This window comes from Choloepus didactylus, chromosome 7 (assembly GCF_015220235.1).
Source record: "Choloepus didactylus isolate mChoDid1 chromosome 7, mChoDid1.pri, whole genome shotgun sequence".
NCBI classification, from domain to species: domain Eukaryota; kingdom Metazoa; phylum Chordata; class Mammalia; order Pilosa; family Megalonychidae; genus Choloepus; species Choloepus didactylus.
In genome coordinates, this window is record NC_051313.1 from 108,767,107 (window position 1) to 108,787,262 (window position 20,156).

The 20,156-nt window shown below is 41.2% G+C and overlaps 2 protein-coding genes across 2 annotated transcripts in view; both read right to left on the minus strand.

Moving 5' to 3' along the window:
- Positions 1 to 10: 10 nt before the first annotated feature.
- On the minus strand, positions 11 to 6,263 carry RPL7L1 (ribosomal protein L7 like 1). Its single transcript, XM_037844527.1, has 7 exons — positions 5,957 to 6,263; positions 5,230 to 5,335; positions 4,549 to 4,712; positions 4,075 to 4,212; positions 3,219 to 3,328; positions 2,830 to 3,044; positions 11 to 2,382 (listed from the first exon to the last, which is right to left on the minus strand). The coding sequence occupies exons 1-6, from the start codon at positions 5,968 to 5,970 to the stop codon at positions 2,836 to 2,838; spliced, it is 741 nt and encodes a 246-aa protein (XP_037700455.1). The 5' UTR covers positions 5,971 to 6,263; the 3' UTR covers positions 11 to 2,382; positions 2,830 to 2,835.
- A 5,465-nt stretch (positions 6,264 to 11,728) lies between these two features.
- BICRAL (BRD4 interacting chromatin remodeling complex associated protein like) overlaps positions 11,729 to 20,156 on the minus strand; it is a 119,284-nt gene continuing 110,856 nt past the window's right edge. Inside the window, exons 11-13 of the mRNA XM_037844824.1 lie at positions 19,282 to 19,376; positions 17,558 to 17,660; positions 11,729 to 15,614 (exon numbers count right to left, since the gene is read on the minus strand). Of these exons, the coding sequence (XP_037700752.1) occupies positions 14,827 to 15,614; positions 17,558 to 17,660; positions 19,282 to 19,376 (986 nt within the window). The 3' untranslated portion in view covers positions 11,729 to 14,826. The remainder of the gene's footprint in view (positions 15,615 to 17,557; positions 17,661 to 19,281; positions 19,377 to 20,156) is intronic.

Consider the following 20,156-nt stretch of genomic DNA (forward strand, 5'->3'; position numbering starts at 1 on the left):
CCTTATTTTTAAAGTATTTTTTAATTAGAGGAGTTGTAGGTTTACAGAAAAAAAGTCATGCAGAAAACACAGAGCTGCCATATTTGTTAACACTTTGCATTAGTGTGTTATGTTTGTAGAAAGTGATGAAAGATATTATAATTGTACTATTAACTGTAGCTCCTAGTTTAATTAGGGCTCCCTGTTTGTGCTGTACTGTTCTATTTTTTATTCTAGTGGCATATATACCACCTAATATTTCTCCTTTTAATCATATTCACCACATGATGTACTAATTAAAAATTTACTTTCAAATATCCAAGTACTTTAAAAAAACCCAATGAACAAAAACCCTTGAACCAGGGCACCAGTTAGGTCAGGCAGGGGACTAAAGGCTTAGAGCAAAGAGGACAAGTTCCCACAACCTTAGTTAATTGGCCATGCGGCTCACTCCACCTACTCTTGCTCCCTAAAACTAGGTTTTGTGTTTTTGTTTTCCCTACAACATCTAGACCATACCAGGTACATACTGAATGCCATGAACAACCCATATTAGCATACACTAACCTGGAGATTTTATAATAGGTGTAGTTTTTTTTTCAGAAAATAACAGTCCCGTAACTTGTTCAGGGAATGGTATATCATGGTATATTAAACGGCAGTGCACAATTTTTATAACTTATCAAATTCTAAGTTAAAAAATGTATTTTCTTTGATCCTTCTAACAACCTGTGAGGTTGCTTGGCTAGCTGTTAGCAGTTTACAGGCAAGATAGACACAATATTCCCGTATTTAGTACAAGACAGATCTGGGACATAAATCTTTTGGCTTCCATTCTCACAAGTGCTACTTTTCATGGCTTTGTGTACATCATTTTAAAGTAATCTGATTTTGTATAAGTAACATCTACAACAAATCTATTCCTGGCAGGTTAACTTTTGAGCCAATCAGCCTAATTAACTACCTCATAACCAGGCATACTTTAAGGTATTGTTATGCCTCTAACTCACAGCTACGTTTGACAGCCCCATGAGCCAAAGTTGCAGCAAAGCAACTTTGCTTTTAAAGATCAGGGAACACATTGGTTAAGCATGTTTTCAAGTATTAATTTGGGCCTGGTAGGTCCTCATCAATGGATTAGATGGACGTTAAGGTAATTGTGTGATGGCAGCACAGGGAAGGTCCATTTAGGGGTGGACACAAGCAGGATCACATCCTATTTTCAGTTGTAATGTCCTCAGGAGCCCTGCAGTTGGTTTACATCATTACCAGCATGTTCATCATTACTAGCACAGCAGAGAGCAATACTTCTGCAGTACAGAATATGCAAGGAAAGGGCAAAGTACGAAAGAGCCCAACTAAATTAGTGCCTGGAGCTTAAAAGGTCAAACTGCTAATTTCATCCACACCCAACCAAGATCACTCCTTCATGATCCAGGTTTTATATATAGAACTGAGCATCAAGGAAACAAAATTCCATCATGAAGCGCAGAACAAACAAGTGGTGGGCATTTCCCTGTGTTACAGACAGTGCAGGGGCCTTAGCAATCCACCATGGTGTTCTTAGTACGAAACACCCAGTTGACTTGAAGGGAAAACAGGTATCTTTATAGCTGCAAGGAACCAGAGACTAGTAAGGGCAGGGCCTGGGTGACCAATTGTGATGGAGCAAGACCTCCTCACATTAGTGCATAGGTCCCTGAGGATAAGGGTCTACAGACACTCTAAAATTCAAAGCAAAATTTTGAGTGGGTTTGTTTTCCTGGGGAAGGGGTCTTTCCCTTCTCATAGATCCTCAATAGGGTCTCTAACCCAAGAATAGGTTAAAATCCTAGAGGAAAAGACTAACTCGGTTGCAGGCTAGGAGAAGGAAGCCACCAGGTACTCTTAGAGCCAGCCCGATGTGAGCTCTCAAAGTTTTCAGGGGAAGGCTGAAACATGGACTCACAGCAGAGACAACTAAGCATTCATTTTTGTGTTCTTCTAACTGTATTTTAAGTTCTTTCCAAAACAACACCCTAGGAACGAACCCCCAGGTTCATGTATGCCCTGGGCTTGGTCCACTGCTACAGAGTGTCGGAAGCCTGGTATACAGGCTTGAGTATTCACCAACATTAAACCCAGGACAGAAGATGTGACAGCAGAACTCCCTCCTCCATGGCAAATATGTGTCCTCTGTTGATTTCAGAAGAGGTAGCGGCCACGTGGAAAATGCAGTGGAACCTTCCCTTGGAACAAGGCTGTGCTATGAGGGGTCCTGCCATGCCCATCACCCACTGTCTTTTGTCTGATCCTTCCCCTTCAGTTTGTGAAGACAGAGCAGAAAATAATCTTCTTTGAAGATACTTGATAGCAACTCAGAAAACAAACATATGCCTCCAATGCAATGTGCTTTCAGAGATTCTGAGGAAGAAAAACAACTGCATTAATAAAGGCACTGCAATTTGGCACCTAAGAATAACCACAACAGTTATCAATAGAGCAATTTCAAAAGGCATATGCTGCCTTCAACAAAACAGATTTAGATATTCAAATCCTTTTCAAATTTAGTTTTTAGTATCACTCCTTCCCCATTTCCAGCTAAATGACCACCAAAATACAGAACTTATTACATCACTGGGCATTTTCCAGCCTGTAACTCTTGGGATATACACAGCCCCAAGTCCTAATCAGGAATTCACTGGTCCAAGCTCCTCTCCACCTAACGGACTTGTAAATACCTGTCTTCTGTCTCTCTTCCCAGTACCAAGATTACTTTCAAATCCTGGTAGATGCAAAAAGAACTTTGAAGTGGCAAGGTATGGCTCCATCAGAAACCAGACCCAAAGGTGATTTTCAGCACAGCCTCACCTGGGTCTAGTTCAGCTGTCGGATGAGTTGATTGATGCTTTCGCCCCGATAACCAGGTGAGCCCATCTCCTTGAAAAAGCCCACTTTATTCTTAGTAGCGTGACGGGCCACTGAGAGATGGAATGGGCACAAGAATTGGGAGATCCTGTCAAAATACTTCCCCGGGAAGGCAACTTCATGAATGAGATCTTCCAAGCAAATAACACCAAACCTCCCTAGGAAACATAAGTGCACAGTTCCTTATCTCAACATTTAACCAACATATACTGATAGCTGGACACACTGGCAGGTTTTTGGGACCCCAAGAAATATATGACCTGGATCCCACATTGAGGCCATCCAAAGAACCCTACTTCCTCCCCCAATAAGCCCTAAGCTGCTGCACTCACCCAGGTGCTCCTCAATTACTGTGTTGTCTGTCAATGGGATTATCTTATTCTTGACCTTGGCTTGTCCACGTTTCAGGATGAGTTCCCTGACAGACTTCAGATTTGGAAATCTATGTAAAACAGAATAAAGTACATCTTTAGCCAGCACCTGGCACACTGCATTACACTGGCGACTCAGTTCTGCATCCTGGCTGAGGAGAAAAGGCCACCTGTTTGCCTCACCAGGAAGGACCCTGCAATCACATTCCAGCTGGGATGTTTGGGAATAAAAGAGTGAAGAAGGGATAAAGAACCAGAGGCCCTGGCTATGTAATTAGCAGAAATTTAAAAATCACTTCAAGTTAACTAATGTCTTTTACTTTGCTTCCAAATAATTTATAGATATAAAACATGCCTTGGCTTACAGTTTAGGACTTTGGCCTTCAGTGACCCTCTACTCAAGAAGGTATAAGAATTAAACCTAAACCTTTGTTAGGTTTTAATGTTTGAGGAATACTACCAGACAGATGTACTTAGGTTTGTCTGTTCGTCTGAAACTGTGCTTTTCTTACACAAGCACTACTTCTAGCTCTGCCTAAAGGCTCCAAAAATTAATCTGTCTTCTACCCATCTTACTCAGCCTTAGGCTACAACTAAACAAGCCCTGCCATTGTACTTTTCAGATCATTCTAACCTGCCTGGGCTCCACCTCTCCTGTCTATCTAATGCTCAAAGGTTCTCATAGCCACCAACTGATTTTTGGCAACTCTGGTTACAGCAAAATGTTCCTTCAACATAGTATTATGAGCCTTGTAGAACAGTTCTCAATACCCTCATTTACAATCTAATGTGAATTCACACAGAAAACCTTACTCACCCCCACGTCACATAAGGTTCCACTGTACGCAGCATTTTTAGGGTTGTGGGGGTCATTTTCACAAATACACCACTGAAAATCTTCCTCAAGCGAAGTCTTTCAATGGTCCTCCGCACCAGTAAACCTATCCCTTTGATCCTGAAATGAACGGCATTGGAAAAGTCAGGTTTTATCTAGTTAAGGTCAGCTTCAAATTCTTGCTTTAGAAAGGCTATTTAAGTTAGCTTCTCCACACTCCTAGCCAAAGAATCCTGTACTTGACCCTAAAAGCACTTAATTCATATACATGCCTATTTGCCTTTGGTCACTCTCCATAACCAAACGAAAAGACTCTTGAAAGCAAAAATTATGTTTTGCCCACCCTTTAATTCTTAGCACAACTTGTTTTAGTGGCTTAGGGCCTACTACCTCCTCACCTCCTCTAAACTGACAGTTTGCTCCAGCCCCAGAGTCAACAAAACACCAGTTCCCTACCTTTGGATGCGTATTACAAAGGCCAAGGAATGTTCATCTGGCATTTCCAAGCCATGAGGTTTCACTTCTAGCCGTCTGAGGCGTATCCTGTCACGTTGCTGCCGCTGAGAATCAATTAAAAACGATTCCAGTCGCTTAAACCTGAGCTGTTTCCCTCGCCGCTGCTACAGAGAAAACAGACAGACCATCATCACCATTTGTGCCTCCTTTCATCTTTACGTCCACAACAGCAAATAACTACTGCGTTTACTTCCCCATCTTCTGAAAAGGTGAGAAACCCAAATAAAGGTGTAATCGAGGAAACTAAAAAATTACTGGGGAAAGACCTGACAAATACGTACTTTTCTTCGAAAACATTCAACAAATACCAGAAAACGTTTGGCACATTTAAACAATCAGTTTTCTGCCATGTATGCAAGCATACTTGGTCTTTCCAGTCACATAATATGAATGGAGGAGCAGTCTCCACTCCACTTTTTCTGTAACAAACTCTACTCCAGCATTTTGCCCACAGGTGATAGATAAATATTTGCTAAATGAGGAGGTGAACCATAAACCTGACATAATCAAATTGATGAGGGAGGGGTTGGTTAGTGGATACCATATCTCAGTTCATCACATGCTGGATAAAGCTTACCAATTACAAACTCGAATCCCGTTCTTCTTATTTCCCATCATTACCTTCTTTTCCAAAAGTGCCTGCTTTGCCTGGGTGGCTTTGAGGGCCTGATAAGCCTTCCTCTTTTTCAGGAGATTTTCTGGGACCAAAGGAATCTTTTTTCTTGGCCTGATACAGAAAACTGGCATCAGAGATATTCAGGAAACGACACTCCAATGGATTTCCAAACCCACCCAAAATACTTGGGCTGCGGGGAACATTACTGTCTTCAAATTCCTGAAAACCTGAGCCTTCCCAGAAACCTGTTTCTGACCCCAGTTTTCAAAATGGGCCCCTCACATTCACTTGCCCTCAAAACCTTAAAAGTCAAGAGCCCCTTGGTCACTGGGCCTCGTATACATCAATGGCACTTTTGCAGCCCCAGCCTTTCAAAGTCGATAGGTTAGCAGGTGAGATTCTAGTAAAATTTCGTGGAATTGGGGCGGGTGCAGGGTAAATACAGATCTGAAGTCAAGCCGGGTGAACCTAAATAGTTCTCCCCAGCCCGCGGCCTGAAAGGAAATCCTCACTTTCCGAACTAATCTGAAAACGACGGCGGCCCCCTCCGCCCACCTAATCCAGCTATTGTGGCTCCACACTGCCGCCCCCACCCTCTGGAATTTGGAGTCTTTCCTTCCCTCTTCCTACAACCCACAAGTATCCTTTTTTCTCGCTACCAATACTTAAACACTGCAGATGGCACCGGATGCTCAAGCCCCACTCCACACATCCAAAGCCCCAAACACTTACTCTTCCTCTGCCATCTTTCCGCCGTTGCAGTTACTCCTCGTGCGCACGCTCACTACTTGGGGCCAGAGAAAACGCTGTTTACTTGACCATAGAGACGTCTGTTCTAGCGCAAGTGGAGGACCCGGACAGCCGGCGCCACTGGGCAGCAGTGAACGGCTGACAGGTGGTCTTGGCGACCCTGATCCCTGTCAAAAGTTGCACAAAGTTTCCTTCGCACCCCTTCCCAGCTTTTTAGAGCCTATCTCATCTTCAGGATTCAGGCCTTTTCATTTAAACTATATTCTCATGATGCTGGCGGCTTGGCCGGAAATAACGCAACGTTTCCCATAATGCATTTGCGGCTTCCGCTCTAGCGTCGGTCCCTGTTCTTCGGGCTCCCGCTCTACTGCTCGGCTCTAGATCGGAAGACCTGCAAGTTCGGGAAAGCTTCTTGGTTCGGTAAAGAGCTAGACCAATGGCTTTGGTTCTCAGGTGTAGCTGGAGGTGTTTGTGGACTACTTAGGTTGGTAAAGAATGTAGCTCCGGTTATGTCTGCCCGCTTCCATTAGTGTAGGTCCTTGAGCAAATTATGTGCCTCGGTTTTCTCAGCCACAGAATGGGTATAATAATGGACCTACCTAATAGAGTTAAGAGGGTTACATGAGATATTCAATATAAAGCGCTTAGAACAGTGGTAGATAGCAAGCGGTCAATGTTATATTAATTATAATGGCTGGACCAAAACTAGAAATGCTTCCTTGCCATCACAGAATCTTTCCTAATATTTTTCATTGCCTGGTATGTGCTCTCCCAGTCTTCACAAAATCCTGAAAAACGGCTTAGGTCCAGTTTCCTCCTGGAAGCCTCCAGAACAACGCTTCTCCAGCATTAATGTGCCTAGGAGTCAGGGGAAGATCTTGTTAAAATGAAGATTCTGATGGGGGACGGTGGAGGGGAGAAACGTGGACGACGCGGAGTTACTCTGCATTTTTAACATGCTTCAAAGTGATGTGGATGCTGTTAGTCTAGTCAAGGATTGCGCTTTGACTAACAAGGTTATAGTCTCTTCCGTTTCTGAATTCTCTTAATATATTATTTTGACACATCTTCTTCACCATATTAGGAGGGCAGGGACCATGCCTGCCTTGCTCATCACCTATCCTAATAGTCTATAATGGAATTCTGGGTTTCTGCACTATTAACATTTTGGGTAGGATAATTCTTTGTTATGGAGGACTGTCCTGTGTATTGTAGGATGTTGAGCAGCATCTCTGGTAGCACTCTCTTCCCTGTCTCCCAGTTTTGGCAACCAAAAATGTCTTCAGGCACTGCCAAATGTCCAGCATAAGATATTTACTTATGCTAAGGGACTAGGGTGATGCCATTATTTACTGATCTTAGGGCACCACCCCAGGCTTTATCCTGTACTGTTTGGCATATTGTTTCCTTAACTAGACTGGGTACTCTCTGAGGGCAGGAAACTTGTCTTAAATGTCCGTATCTTCTACAGCACCTTTCACAGCAATGGACTTACTATCTGAGTGGTTGGTTTGGCAATTCAAGGCACCATGTTGGTATGTTCTATGAAACTAGTCCAACCAGAATGGTAATATCACACCCAGAGCTCACTACTTGAGAATAAATGACAAAAGGCAAGACAATCTTCAGGGTCAAGGCTGAGTGAGGCTTATTATCATACTCTTTCAGCAGCTCACCACTCACCATATACCTTACTTTGTAAGGAGGCAAAAAGAGAAGGGTCACAAAGTCTGAGTCATCCACTAAATAGTAAACAAGGAACAAGAATGTCATTACTTTGTAGTTTCTTCTGCCTACCGATGAAAGGTAGGTTCTGTGGTTGTGATGGTATTTGAGAAGAGTAAGAATTTCAGGGGTATTAAAATGAACAGGGCTTTGGGGGCCAGGATTCAGGAAATTGGTTGCTGGTTTTCCGATGCCAGTAGATGGTGGTAGGAGAGTATGTATTCTTAGGATCAGAGCCATTGCTCCACCGGAAGATCCAGAGATGAAAAGATAGGGCACTCATCAACCAAGAAATTGTTCACTGAATATGTGTTTACTGAACGTTGACCACGTGCTCTAGCATTGGGCAAGATACAAGAAGGTTTTTTACTGTTGTTGTTTTTCCCAAGTGAGATTGCTCAATGAGATGGCCATTTACTTTAAGGAATTTATGATTTCAAGAATCTTATTCTTTTTAGCCTGTCCTCATTGGCGTCTGTTCTTACTTCTTGGCCACTTTAGTTGTCCATTCATTAGGCAATGTTTAAATAAATTATGGAAGACTCTACAATTGTTAAAAGCAGTGAGACAGCTCTTCAAGTCCTGATAGCTCAGTGGTAGGTGTTTTTCATTTTTTGGCCTGCTGACTCCATTCCCCCTTCCTAATGGTACTCCATTGCTCTTGTGGTCTCCTCCTCATTGTGTACACACTTGGAATGAGGGATTTCAAATCTGTAGCCTTGCCCTCCCAATATATAAGCTGAAGGGGTGGGCCTCTGGAAAATCTCAACTCCTCTTACCACCCCAGTGGGAGGGGGCCTGAGACCCTAACCTTTTCTCCTGTTTTTTTTTTTTTTTTTTTTTTTTCAATCTTGAGCAAAGTGATGATGGAAGACATTTAGGTTTGGGGCAAGACTTTCAAAAACTTCCACCTACTAAAGCCTCCAGGAGTTTCCTTTTTCCTGTCTCTCTCAAGCCTTTTGGATCTTCAGCCTTCCCTTCGATCTTTATCCTCCCTAAAAATCCTCTTTCTGTCAGTTAACCAGAATCGGTTTCTGTTGCTTGTAACCAAAGCATCCCAACTAATATTGCTAGATATTTGGTTAAATTTGAAAAAGCAAGATACAGAGGAGGGTGTAAGAATGGTTCCAGGTTTGTTTGGTTGATTGTTGTTTTTTGTTTTGTTTTGTTTCTCCCATGGATGTATTCATGTGAAACAAATTTGGAAGCGTATACAAGAAAGTATTGATTGGGGTTATTTTTGGGAAAAGGAATAGGGCCTGGAATATTTTGTGGTATGCCCTTTGTTTATCACATATTAGTCTAAGAAAAAAACTCCCTAGGTAATTAGATTCTTGTGATTTGCATCTTAGAACCCACTTGGCTATGTTTTTTAAGACTCCTTTCAGGACTGATGTTTTGTGTTCTCTGAATTGACTCTGGGCTCCCTTTCCTAACATATCTCTGAATAAGTTATTTCAGTATTGACTGCACTTCTAGATTATTTGGAATCCTACTTTCTTGAGATAAATGAGCAGTATCGTCTCAGTAAGGCAAAACCAACGCACCCATACCCTAACGGGGACTCCATCTGCATTTCCCATCTGCCCCAAACCTCCTTCTCAGATTATGACCCTTCTTGCAGGTGATTTCATTTTGTTGTTTCATGCTTTCCTTGTTGCTTCCTTAGAGACTGACAAAGCGTTATCAGGAAGAAGGTAGGAAAAAAGATTAATAAGAGAGCAGTCAAATGAGCTTGGAATTGGGAGGGGCAACATGGACAACAGCTTTTGATTCTGATGAAAAACAAGCAAAAGGGGGACAAAAGTGGAAAGGAAAAGGGAAAGAATAGGTGAGAGGCAGCAGCCTCTTGAGGGTCAAGGTAGACACAGGGAAGCTGGGGTAGGAAGTAGACAGTGCACAGCAGGTAAAACCAAAAGCAAAACAGAAAAATTCAGGCCTCTGGATTATTTCAGAGATAACAGGCCGTTAGCTTTTTCTTTTCTTTTCTACACTTCTTCCATAACAATCTCACTTTACATCCTAAGAAAGTGGAAGACAGGGACAATCTTCTTAATTTATAGGCAAGGAAGTTGAGGCTGATAGTACTTTGCATAAAGATAGTTGATTAAGTGTTAGAGAGGTGTTGGAACTCATTTCTAGATTCTGCAGCCAAAGGTACTCTCTCCCCACCCAGTCATAAGGCTTTCCTCAACCTTCATAGAAATGACTTCTTCCTTGCTTTTGTGTTTTCAAAGGCCAGTCTCCAACACATGCCCAATAAGAATACAGGTCTTATACAGACTTTAGCCTGCAGCAACGTAGACACCGGCTGTTGATAATCCAGAATTCCCATTGTACTATCATTGTGCTCTGACCACTTTTATGTATACTGAACCAGATTTCTGCACATATTTAACCCCATGATTACAAAAATCCTTTATCTTCATTCCTGCAGAAAGTATAATACTTTTTTCTTTCTCACTTTCAGTATCCCTCAAACATAACCCATGAAACTGTATTAAGAAACAGGGCAATATATTGCTGCTTTCTACCAAGTGATGGTCCAGAAGAATTTTAGCACCCCAGCTTCTTCTCTCAACTCCAGTTCTCAAATCTAATGCAGTTATTTATGTGGCTGTTTCCCCTCTAGACTGTGATCGCACTGAGAGTAGAAATCATGCCTTAAATGTCCTTGTCTGCCAAGTGTCTAGCAGTGACTGTCACACAGCAAACTGCTCAGTAGGGGTTTGGTGGGTAACACTCTGCACCTGCAGCTGGACACCCAAGTGGTCCTAACTCTGCCATGGAGCACACACCCTGGGCTGAAGCAGAGCCAGAGCGGAGCTGTTTAAGGGCAGCACAGCTAGAGCCCTGCCTGAGCAGTGGTGCTTTAGTGTCCCTTCTGGAGGTTTCTTTCTTTTCCCTTCCCTGCCTCCCCACCTGTTCCCGGGCTACTTTTTCCACATCAAGGAGTAGTAGTGCCCCTTTCCTGGACCGTGGTCTTCCATACACATGACTGAGGTCCTTCAACCATCCTAAGAGAAGAGGGTTGGTCTTTCCTCTGGGCATGCCCTGGGGGAACACAGAGATCCTAATCCTAACTAAGCCACCAAATGATCCTTCCTTCTTAACTCTTCATTCCTGGAGCACTCCCATTGTAAATAGCCTGAAGTGGGGTGCATTCAAGACATACATTTATCCTTAGCAAGAAGAGAAGCTTGACACCAGGGCACTGCTGCAAATGATATTAAAGGATGCACCCACTGATACAATAATTATTTTAGCAGTAATTATTCTGACCTCTGTAAAGGTACACAAAAATAATTTCCTATTTATATATTGATTACTGCAGAATCTTGATTTCCTGACTTCTGTTGCCTTAAGGGCAGGGGGAAGCAATTAAACCATAAAGTAAGGAGTACACTTATAAATTGTCAGTCCAAAGAAAAATTTGTTAAGGAGTTCTAAATTCTCACCCTCAGAACAACACTTCACCTTCTGGTAGTTTCTCTATCTATCTGGGTAGAGTCTCACTTGTGAAGGTAGCAACTCAGAGGGGTTTATGGGGCTGGTTTTACAGATAAGATGACAGAACTATGTCTCAGTATAACCACGTCAAATACGTAAATCCAAAGAGAAACACTTGGTTCCTGAATAAGTCTTAAAAGTTTTCTTTTCCCGTCCCTTACCTTTTGCTTTGTCCTTGAAGAAAAAAAACTTAACAACTGATGAAAATTTCTTGGAGATTGAGGCTCACTTATCTAGCTTTTCAAATGGCCTCCAGTTTCCTTCTTTTGCTAAGGACCTATGACAGGAGTAGGGACGGAGGCCAGAGATACACATGACTACACTTTCTCACTGACCAGCTCTGTTTGATTTGTAATGGTTTGGAAAGGCTGATCAATTAAAATTCTATCCCTTCACTGGTTAGGCTGCTTTTTAGTAATGGCAAAATATATTTAAATATAACTCCCACTGAATACTTAACCCTTTTCTTCTGGAAAAAGTAGCCATTCCTATTTGCAAAATCAAGACAATCACAGTTGCACATTTTCCCAAATCTTTGGCTGTATTGCAATGGTTGTTTCATTTTGTATTCTCCAACTAAACATTTCCTAACCATGGATTAACAATATAGTTACTGACTGGTTTCTTTTAACAGTATTTATCCAACATAACAAAATAAACTGCAATTTGTTATACTTTTTTTTACAAAACATTTTATAAATATTTTTACAAAATGTATACAAAGCAATTTCAAGTGAGACATACTATACAAATGAAGGTATTTAAGCAAATAAAGCCCACACCACACTGACAGTGAGTGACGCGTCCTCTTTAAGTCAAGTCAGTCTGTAAGGCCTCCCTAATCTAACAAAGTCTGCTAAATTCTTCAGAGCTAAAATATTTCTTTTTCGTAATTGCCAGTTTAAAATTTGCTTTATCTTTAGGCAGTACGTAAGGACACAGAAAATCAAATGCTTAATAACAAATTCACACTTTTCCACAACAGAAAAAAAGGAAAAAAAAAAAAGAAAGTGATTTTTGTTACTGAGTACAAGTAGTCCTAAAACTTAACTAAATGAACCCGAACAACTGAATGCTGGCCATCCAAGGCTGAGCTCTCTTACCCGTCACCAGAGGGGGCTCGACATGCGAGTTATGACCCATGTGCACATAACATAATCACAGGAGTAAAATACATTTCGTAATCTTCATTTGTCATTATCTAGAATCTTTCCTCCATAAAAAGTCAACTTACGAACAAGGACACAAAAATTTACAAGTTTTGTTTTGGTAAATTAGGCTCTCCATTTGTTAGACAAGTGTTGGGGCTTAAAAACCCTATAAGATGGTATACAGAAAAGCTAGGATTGGGGTAGCAGGGCAGAATAGGTAAGAAAGAGAGGGGACAAATGTACATGAAGTTTATCTTGTCTCAAGAATTCCACTGATTTGCAGTAATTAACCATCAGCTGCCTATAGGAGGGCTTCCAGGTACAAAGTTCCACAATGAGAAGAATTTGATCAGTAGGGACCATCTTTAAGTCTTGCTAGGAATTAGGGGAGCATGAACCGTAAGAGAAGAAGAGCCTATGAAATCTTGGAGAGGAGAATAGAGGTCAGGGCAGGGTGTTACCCCAGGGCTGCCCAAACAGAAAGTTCCAACTGGCAATACCAACTTATCTTTCTAGTATGTTACAATACAGGAAAAGGGGGGATATCTGTAACGTGGACATTGGCACAAGTAAGGAAAAAATGGATACCCTAAAATGGTCCAGATTTTCCAATTTCTATTGGCTGGAGGGAGGGAGAGAAGGTACTTTGCTTTTATAAAGACTGGCTGTCTGAAAGGGTTTCTTTGTTTGGTGGGGCAGGGTGGCAGGGAGAGTCTAGGTCTTCTGTTGTGTTGTTTAAAAACCAGAAGCCTTCCTTTCCATTGCAGGGCAATCTGGAAAGGAAATGCCCAACATGACGATAAGGGGGTCATCCCCAATCTGGGGACAGCCAGAAGCATATCCTGGCAACCAATTAGAGTGGAGGCCAGTGGTTGCTCCTCTAAAGCCAGAGAGAGAATCAAAATAAAAGAGAGAGAGAGAACATGTGTTGCACAGGAGGGAGAGTAAGCGTGCACACACTGTAATCAAATGATCTCAGGATCTGAACAGCTAAGAGTTGTGCACACCCACACATGCAAGTGTGCATGCAAAATACCATTGTGTGGCTATCCCAATGAGAGGAGATAATGATGGTTACAGTGACACTGAGAATGAAACTAACAATAGAAATGGAATGACCTGGGCAGGTATACAAAAAAAAGGATAAAAGGGGGAAGCTCCCTGAAAAGAAATATAAATAATAAAGCAATAAGTCAGTCATTTCCACTAATATGAACAGGAGCCAAACATGAACCTTGGTAGGACATGTCCTTTGCCTCTCAAGTGGGAATCCTGTGTCTTAGATCTTTCCTTTCAGTGGTGGGCTGGCTGGTTACCTTTGGTTTGTCTATATTTTGGTAATGATTGCTGCCAGGGGTGACTACTGTTCTCAGACAACAAGAAGCATACACAAGGCCAAAGTCCCCTTAAGGTTTAACCTAAAAAGTTACAGCATAGTTTTCAAATGAAAGTGCTTTTGATGCTTGGCTAATTGTTGTGGGAGAGGGTGGGAAGAGAGGTTAAATGAAACAAAATCCAGCAACAAACAAAAACATATCACATCATATGTTGACTATATCCAATTATAAAATGCAAAACTCTTTTTTTCTTAAGAGTTCACATGGATATGAGTTTATATATATACATATTATAATCCTCATGGCTCTAGCCCGGCTGGCCTCCCCTGTACACTGTGCCACTTACTGGTTTCCATTTTCCTTTATTTAGCCTGGCAAAATTATGTCAAGTCATGCTGTTGCACTAAGAACAGAGCATTCCCTAGATCAAATTCACCCCGGATATGCTGAAAAGCATGACGTTTTGCTCCCGGAACATGGGAAAAGCACTTGAATAACGAACAAGGAAGCCCCGCACATGCCCTGCTTTTGGCTACTGGCTTCTGCACCAGGACCCGGAGTCCCAGCAGAACAGCCAGCAACTTACTGCTCAGATGACTAAGGGGAGAGAACCATGTGGCCTTCCCCCCAAAAACAAAACAAAACAAAACCTTAAATTTGGAGATGAAGTGGGATATTCTTTAAAAAGTAGCTTCTATCAGTCCTGTTAGATTTTCTTCAGAAAGTCTATTCTTTTCAAATGACTTATGATTGTCAGAATTTTACCGAGGGCCAAATGTACTGTGATCTCATTGAGTTACAATGTTTTGAAAAATAAAGCAAATAAACAAACAGAAAATGACTGTAAGCACTTTCATAACATTTGAAATGTGTAGGGCCTATCAGACTGCTTTCTTAACAAGGATTAATTTTACGAAGGATTTCCCTGTAACCACGACAAGTATTGCTCTTAAATAAAGAACAGGGTTGAGATCAGAAAGAATAACCTGTGATGAAAGACCAAGCAGGCTGGAGACAGGAGACAGTTTCCATTTGCTTTTGCCAGGAAAGAATGTAACTTGTCCGGGATGGGGTGAGGGGGTGGGGGATGGGGGCTGAGGGGTGGGAGTGGGGGGAAGGACTGCTGCTACTAACACTCTAGGATACTATTTACAGCTGCTTCTAAAATGGAGTCTGTTTCTACAACGCCTTCACTGTGGTCCGGGATGAACTTTTCCAGGCAGTTCTCCTGCGAAGCCATTGGAGAAAAGTTGGGGAAATCTAACTCAACAGAGCCGCCAACCGCAGGGTCACTCTGGGGCTGCCTCCCAGCCTTCTTGAGTTCCAAGATGTTCTTAAATGTTGTTTCTAAACTCTTGCTGAGCTGGAGATCTGCCTGGGGCTCACCTGACCCTTTCATGATGTCTGTGTGTAAAACTTCATTCTTTGGAGAATTCCTCAGAGCTTTGTCTTGGAAGGAATTGCTGCGCATCATCTCCAAGTGAGACTCTGCTAGGGAACTTGAGAGTTGGCTCTCAGGACCATAGTCTGGTCTGGACGAGGTCTTCTGGTGCCCCTCAGGGCCAGGGGCGCACTCACTGGCCCTCACGGAGTCCCTCCGGCTGGGTTTCTCTTCAGAAGCGCTCCAGTATTGGGCTAAGCCCACTTTGTCAAATTTCAGTGCTCTGCTGAGGCATTCAGTTTTTTTAGAAATGTTTCCTTCTGCAGAGACCACAATGTGATTAGGCACTAGATGAAGTTGGTCATGATTCATTGGTTCTGCCAAGCCTGGCTTGGCTCGGTCTCTGCTTTGCGCCTTGGCCGGCAGATGGAAAGAGCTGGTTGTTTTACTGCCAGGCTGGTCACTCCTGCCAAAGTGCATCTCGTGAGTGACTTTATCAAGTTTGAAGGAACAACAGAAATCAGCCTGAAAACCATCTAGAAACGGGAACAAAAAGAACATTAATGAATGAATGCAAGAGGAAGGGCTATACAATAGACTCTCAGTGGGTCAGGTAAGGAGGGAAAACCCAGCACAGCCCACCCCACCAAGTCAGTCTATTACAAACAGGAAGATGCAGAAGCACAGCACTGAGAGGCCATCCTATAAAAGTAAACAAGGATAAGAGGCTATGGCTTCCAGAAGGGAAACTTAAACCTCTTTGAATGACAAATGGGAAAACCAGTGGTGCAAAACGCTGTACTTAGTCCTGATCACTTAGTTTTATTTTTAATTAGGATTTTTTTTTTTTTTAATTATTACTATCTGAATGAAACAGTCTGAAACAGAAATTAGGTGCTGGTATCAGCCTGGTTTCTTCCTTAGAGCAGAAAGCCCTGAAATGAGGCTGTGGGGGGCAAGGGCAAACCTACTTGTCTTTGGGTGACAGGGCTTTGGTCCCTCTAGACACATGCGAGGGACCCTGGTATAACCAGCTGCAGTGTGCTGGGAGCACAAAATGAATTATCAACCCGAACCCAAGATGCTATTTGCTTTGAAAGACAGTGGGTTATGGAGGAACCATGTCTGTGAGCAAGCCCTGAACCGGGTCAGGCTTGAAGAAGGGCCAGAGGATGGCAAAAGACATATTTGTGAGGATTTAGGGAGTTGAAGGTACAGACGGGGGTAGGCAGACTACTGTCATCTGTTATGCAAGGTCAGAAGAAGTATTAACTCTGGAAGTAATGGAAGTGAAATAGGGCTTTGATGACCTATATAAAACAACAAAGAATATGTATAGAGTGAACATTGAATTTGTTCACCAAATCCCAAAATGTGAGATATAGTGGATATACCCTTGAAGTCTAAAAAGATTATTCCATCCTTCAAACACCGTGTAGACACTAGATAGAGGTATATGAAGCACTGGACAAAGTAGGAGGGTTTATCCCCAAGCCCAATTCACCAAAAGGCAATGGGATGATTTGAGGTTCTAAGAAAAATGAACAGAAATATATCCTACATTATTCTTTCCCTTTTGGGAGAGATTTGAGGATCCTCCCATATAGATATAGTATTTCTTTCAGACTCTCTGTTTAGACTAAGTGTAAGGCTTACACATTCTCTCTGGAAGCTTCTTAAGCTGTATCAAGCACAAGGCAGAACTTTAATATGTATCAGGAAAGACATTAAAGGAATGGGAGTAAAGCCACAGAAAAATAGTCTAAAAACAGAAGAATGAATTAGCTAAATTATCAAGTTAATGCATTAAAATTTTATTAAATATTTTGAAAACTATAGCAACATTATAAAAACTTTACATGTGTTAAATGAAAGAAAAAATGAGAATACAAAATCATTATCTTGCATATGACTTATGATTATAAATATGTATAAATGATGTATGAAAGAGGGAACCAGAACTAGAAGAAAACTTGAGGAAATAAAACATTTCTTTTATAGAATGGTGAAAGTAAGGGTAAAATTCATTTTCTGTGAATTGTTACAATGTTATTTGGTTAAAAAAATTTTAGAAGCTAGAAAAAAATAGAACTCATTTTTTAAAAAGAGGCAGAATGTGGCAAGAAATTCATGGGGTGAGAGAAAAGTAGTTAAATGGGGAGCTACAAGTTTACTAGTTTGTGGGCAGTGCTGTGTTTTACTGATTTTTCCCTACTAACAGTACTCTGCTGAAGTTTGGGAAGGCTTCTGACTTAAGTTAGTCCTTAAGTTAGTTGAGAATTTTAGGTTCACAATAGGGAAACATAATCTCTTAACTGAATGTAAAATCCAAAATTCCAGTTTGGATTTGTAGAGTATACACCTTCTATATAGAATACAGAATATATTCATCTACTGCTCTCAACTCTGGGTTTTTCTTCCCTTCGAGTTTGGCACCCACAGGTCAGTCCTCTCCCAACTTGCACTCTGAGGTTCTTACCCGGGTCTACAAGGGCCAGACGTTTGTCCCGGGACAGAGAAGCTCTTTCCTCCTGGTTGAACATTCTATCAATCATCACCATCTCGGCAGAGGGATTGATCCGCTGAAGACGAGAGAGATGGTTACTCCAGATGCCTTTTACCAAGGGAAGACATCTCACTGCATCTTTGGATGTCTCAGAAATGAGAATTTGGTGCCTTGGTTCTAGTCATTTCCCATTTAGTCCCATTTATCCTAGTCACATTGGTAATTTTTAAAAATTGTACTTTTTTTGAAGGTAATTTACAAATTGGTACAAAATTCAAAAGGTACTAAAAGAATATGTGCAAAGTAAGCATCCCTTCTTTACCCACCCTGTACCTCCCCAGAGGCATTTGCTTGCCTAGCAGTTTCTTAAAATAATCTTCCAGAGATACTTCATGCACATGCAAGCATATACATACTTCTTTCTTTGTCTATTTTTGTACAGAGATGGTAGCTATGTACACACTGTTTTGTACCTTCCTTTTTCCCCTTCTATTTAACAATATATATTGGAAATTTTTTTATTGGATGATCTTTTACTTTATAGTCTGCTATACTTTGTTGTTTTTAATTAAGCATTTCCTTAAAATCAGTTTTTACTGTACAGAATCAACTCTTAGATTATATTTCTGGGTCTTATTTAACATGAAAATTCATGGCAGATGTAAGATAATTTGACCAAGTGGTCCTTTCTTGACAAATGATAGAGATGATCTTTTTTGATGTCTCAGAGTTCTGTTTCACAAATGGTTATCAATATGAGAACAACTTTTTACCTCCAGAGGCACAGTTTTAAGTAAATATATATAAGTAAATATTTATATATTTAAGTAAACACACACATTTACAGTTTATATATATATATATATATATATATATATCTTAGTTCAACTAATCACGCAAAGATACATTTTCAAAGTTGATCTCAAATTGAAAATGACTTGTAAAAGACCAATTTACAGGTTATAGCCAGCCTGTAATATTTAGAACTTCTGAAATCTCAGAATAGGTTTGATCTTTCCATGCTTTCTTGAGATATCTTACTCTTTTCTCCTTTACTCTCTGGTGCTTCAAAACTAAGTTTAGTCTATTTATTGGGGTGATGAAAATGTTCTGACATTAGACAGTGGTGATGGTTATACAACCTTGTTAGAACCAACAAATTGTATACTTTTAAAATTTAAGTGTGGATTTTATTTTCAGGGTATGTGGATTCTATCTTTATTAAGAACAAAACAAAACAAAAAAGTAATTTTAGCATTTGTCATCACCTAGCCTTTTCAGATGTTACTCTGGAAGATCTTCTCTAGAGGTGCCTCCAGTCCTCCCACATCTCTGGGTTGGGGAGAGGCACAGGAGAGCATCAACATGGGCTGGGGAGGTGGATGATCCTGCTCTGTGTCCTAGCTCTGTAAACTGTTCTGCAAACTTACCAGCTATATGATCTTGGGCAAGTTACTTAATCAAAACCCTAGCTTCCTCATCTGTCCGATAGGAAAATAACAGTACATTACATGTGATCGACCGTGTAATGTGCAGCAAATATTGGCTGCTATAATTAGTACTATCAGCAAAGTATGTAAGTTTCTCTACATCTGTGCCTTTTAAACTGCATTTTGGAATATGATTTCCTGACCTTTTTCTCTATGTGACCTGTGGAGTTTTTAGAAAACAAATATGCTTGGTAGCACAAATTTTACCATGGCATCTTCTAGGAGCAGACATCTGTATTTGTTAAGCATTGCTTGGGTCCTTTTAAGGAGCTGAGTAGCAACTGTTTCAAATTCATTGTCCACTTTAAAAAAAGAGAGAGGAAAAAAATAGTAAGAGAGAATAAATCACCCACTAGGTCCTTTATTTCTTTGAACTGAAATGCATCACTCTTTCAACGTGATCAAAAGTTCCATTATTCAAAAACGGCTTATCTATGACAATTTCATCCTCTTAGATTAGATTTTCCTTGGTTAAGCACCATGCATCTGCACTGCTTTCCCTCACTGCCCACTGGTATGTAGTCACAGAAACTCATTTTAATATTAGCATATTCTAACTTTAATTAGGAATCTGAAAACATAACACCTTTAAACATCATCTATAAAAGAAAACTATTAAATACAGACCAGTAACAAACATCAGTGAATAGAGAATGATCTGCCAGTTTGGAGAAGCTAAGCCCCCACTCCCTTCTAATCAGATGAGAAACTAAAACAGTTGACAGAACGAAGTCCAAACTGTCTGGGCCAGGGCAGGCCAGATCTATGTATAGACACGACTGCTTCAGGACACCTTGCAGTCACAGCCCTGTGGCTCTGTCCTTTGTCGGTCGGTCTCCAAAGATCTCAATTTTCTAATTCACTCTGCCTCTCAGAGTCTCAACACCCCTATTTCAATGCTGGATCTTGACTCTGCTCCTGGGACCTCCCAGGGAAGAACACAGTGGCCTGACAGAGACTGCACTCTGACATCAGAGACCCCGGTCAAGGCAAACAAGTCTGGGGACAACTGAGGAAGGGATTAAAGCAGTGGAGGGGAAGGAATGGAGCACTGTTTGGGAGTGGTGGTGGAGAGGACGAGC

Excerpts from the sequence above, each read along its gene's own strand:
- RPL7L1 (XM_037844527.1), bottom strand. Across the intron at positions 3,329-4,074 it reads GAACCTTATGTGACGTGGGG|ATTTCCAAATCTGAAGTCTG; the intron begins GTGAGTAAGGTT and ends TGTTTTACATAG. Across the intron at positions 3,045-3,218 it reads AGTAATTGAGGAGCACCTGG|GGAGGTTTGGTGTTATTTGC; the intron begins GTGAGTGCAGCA and ends TATGTTTCCTAG.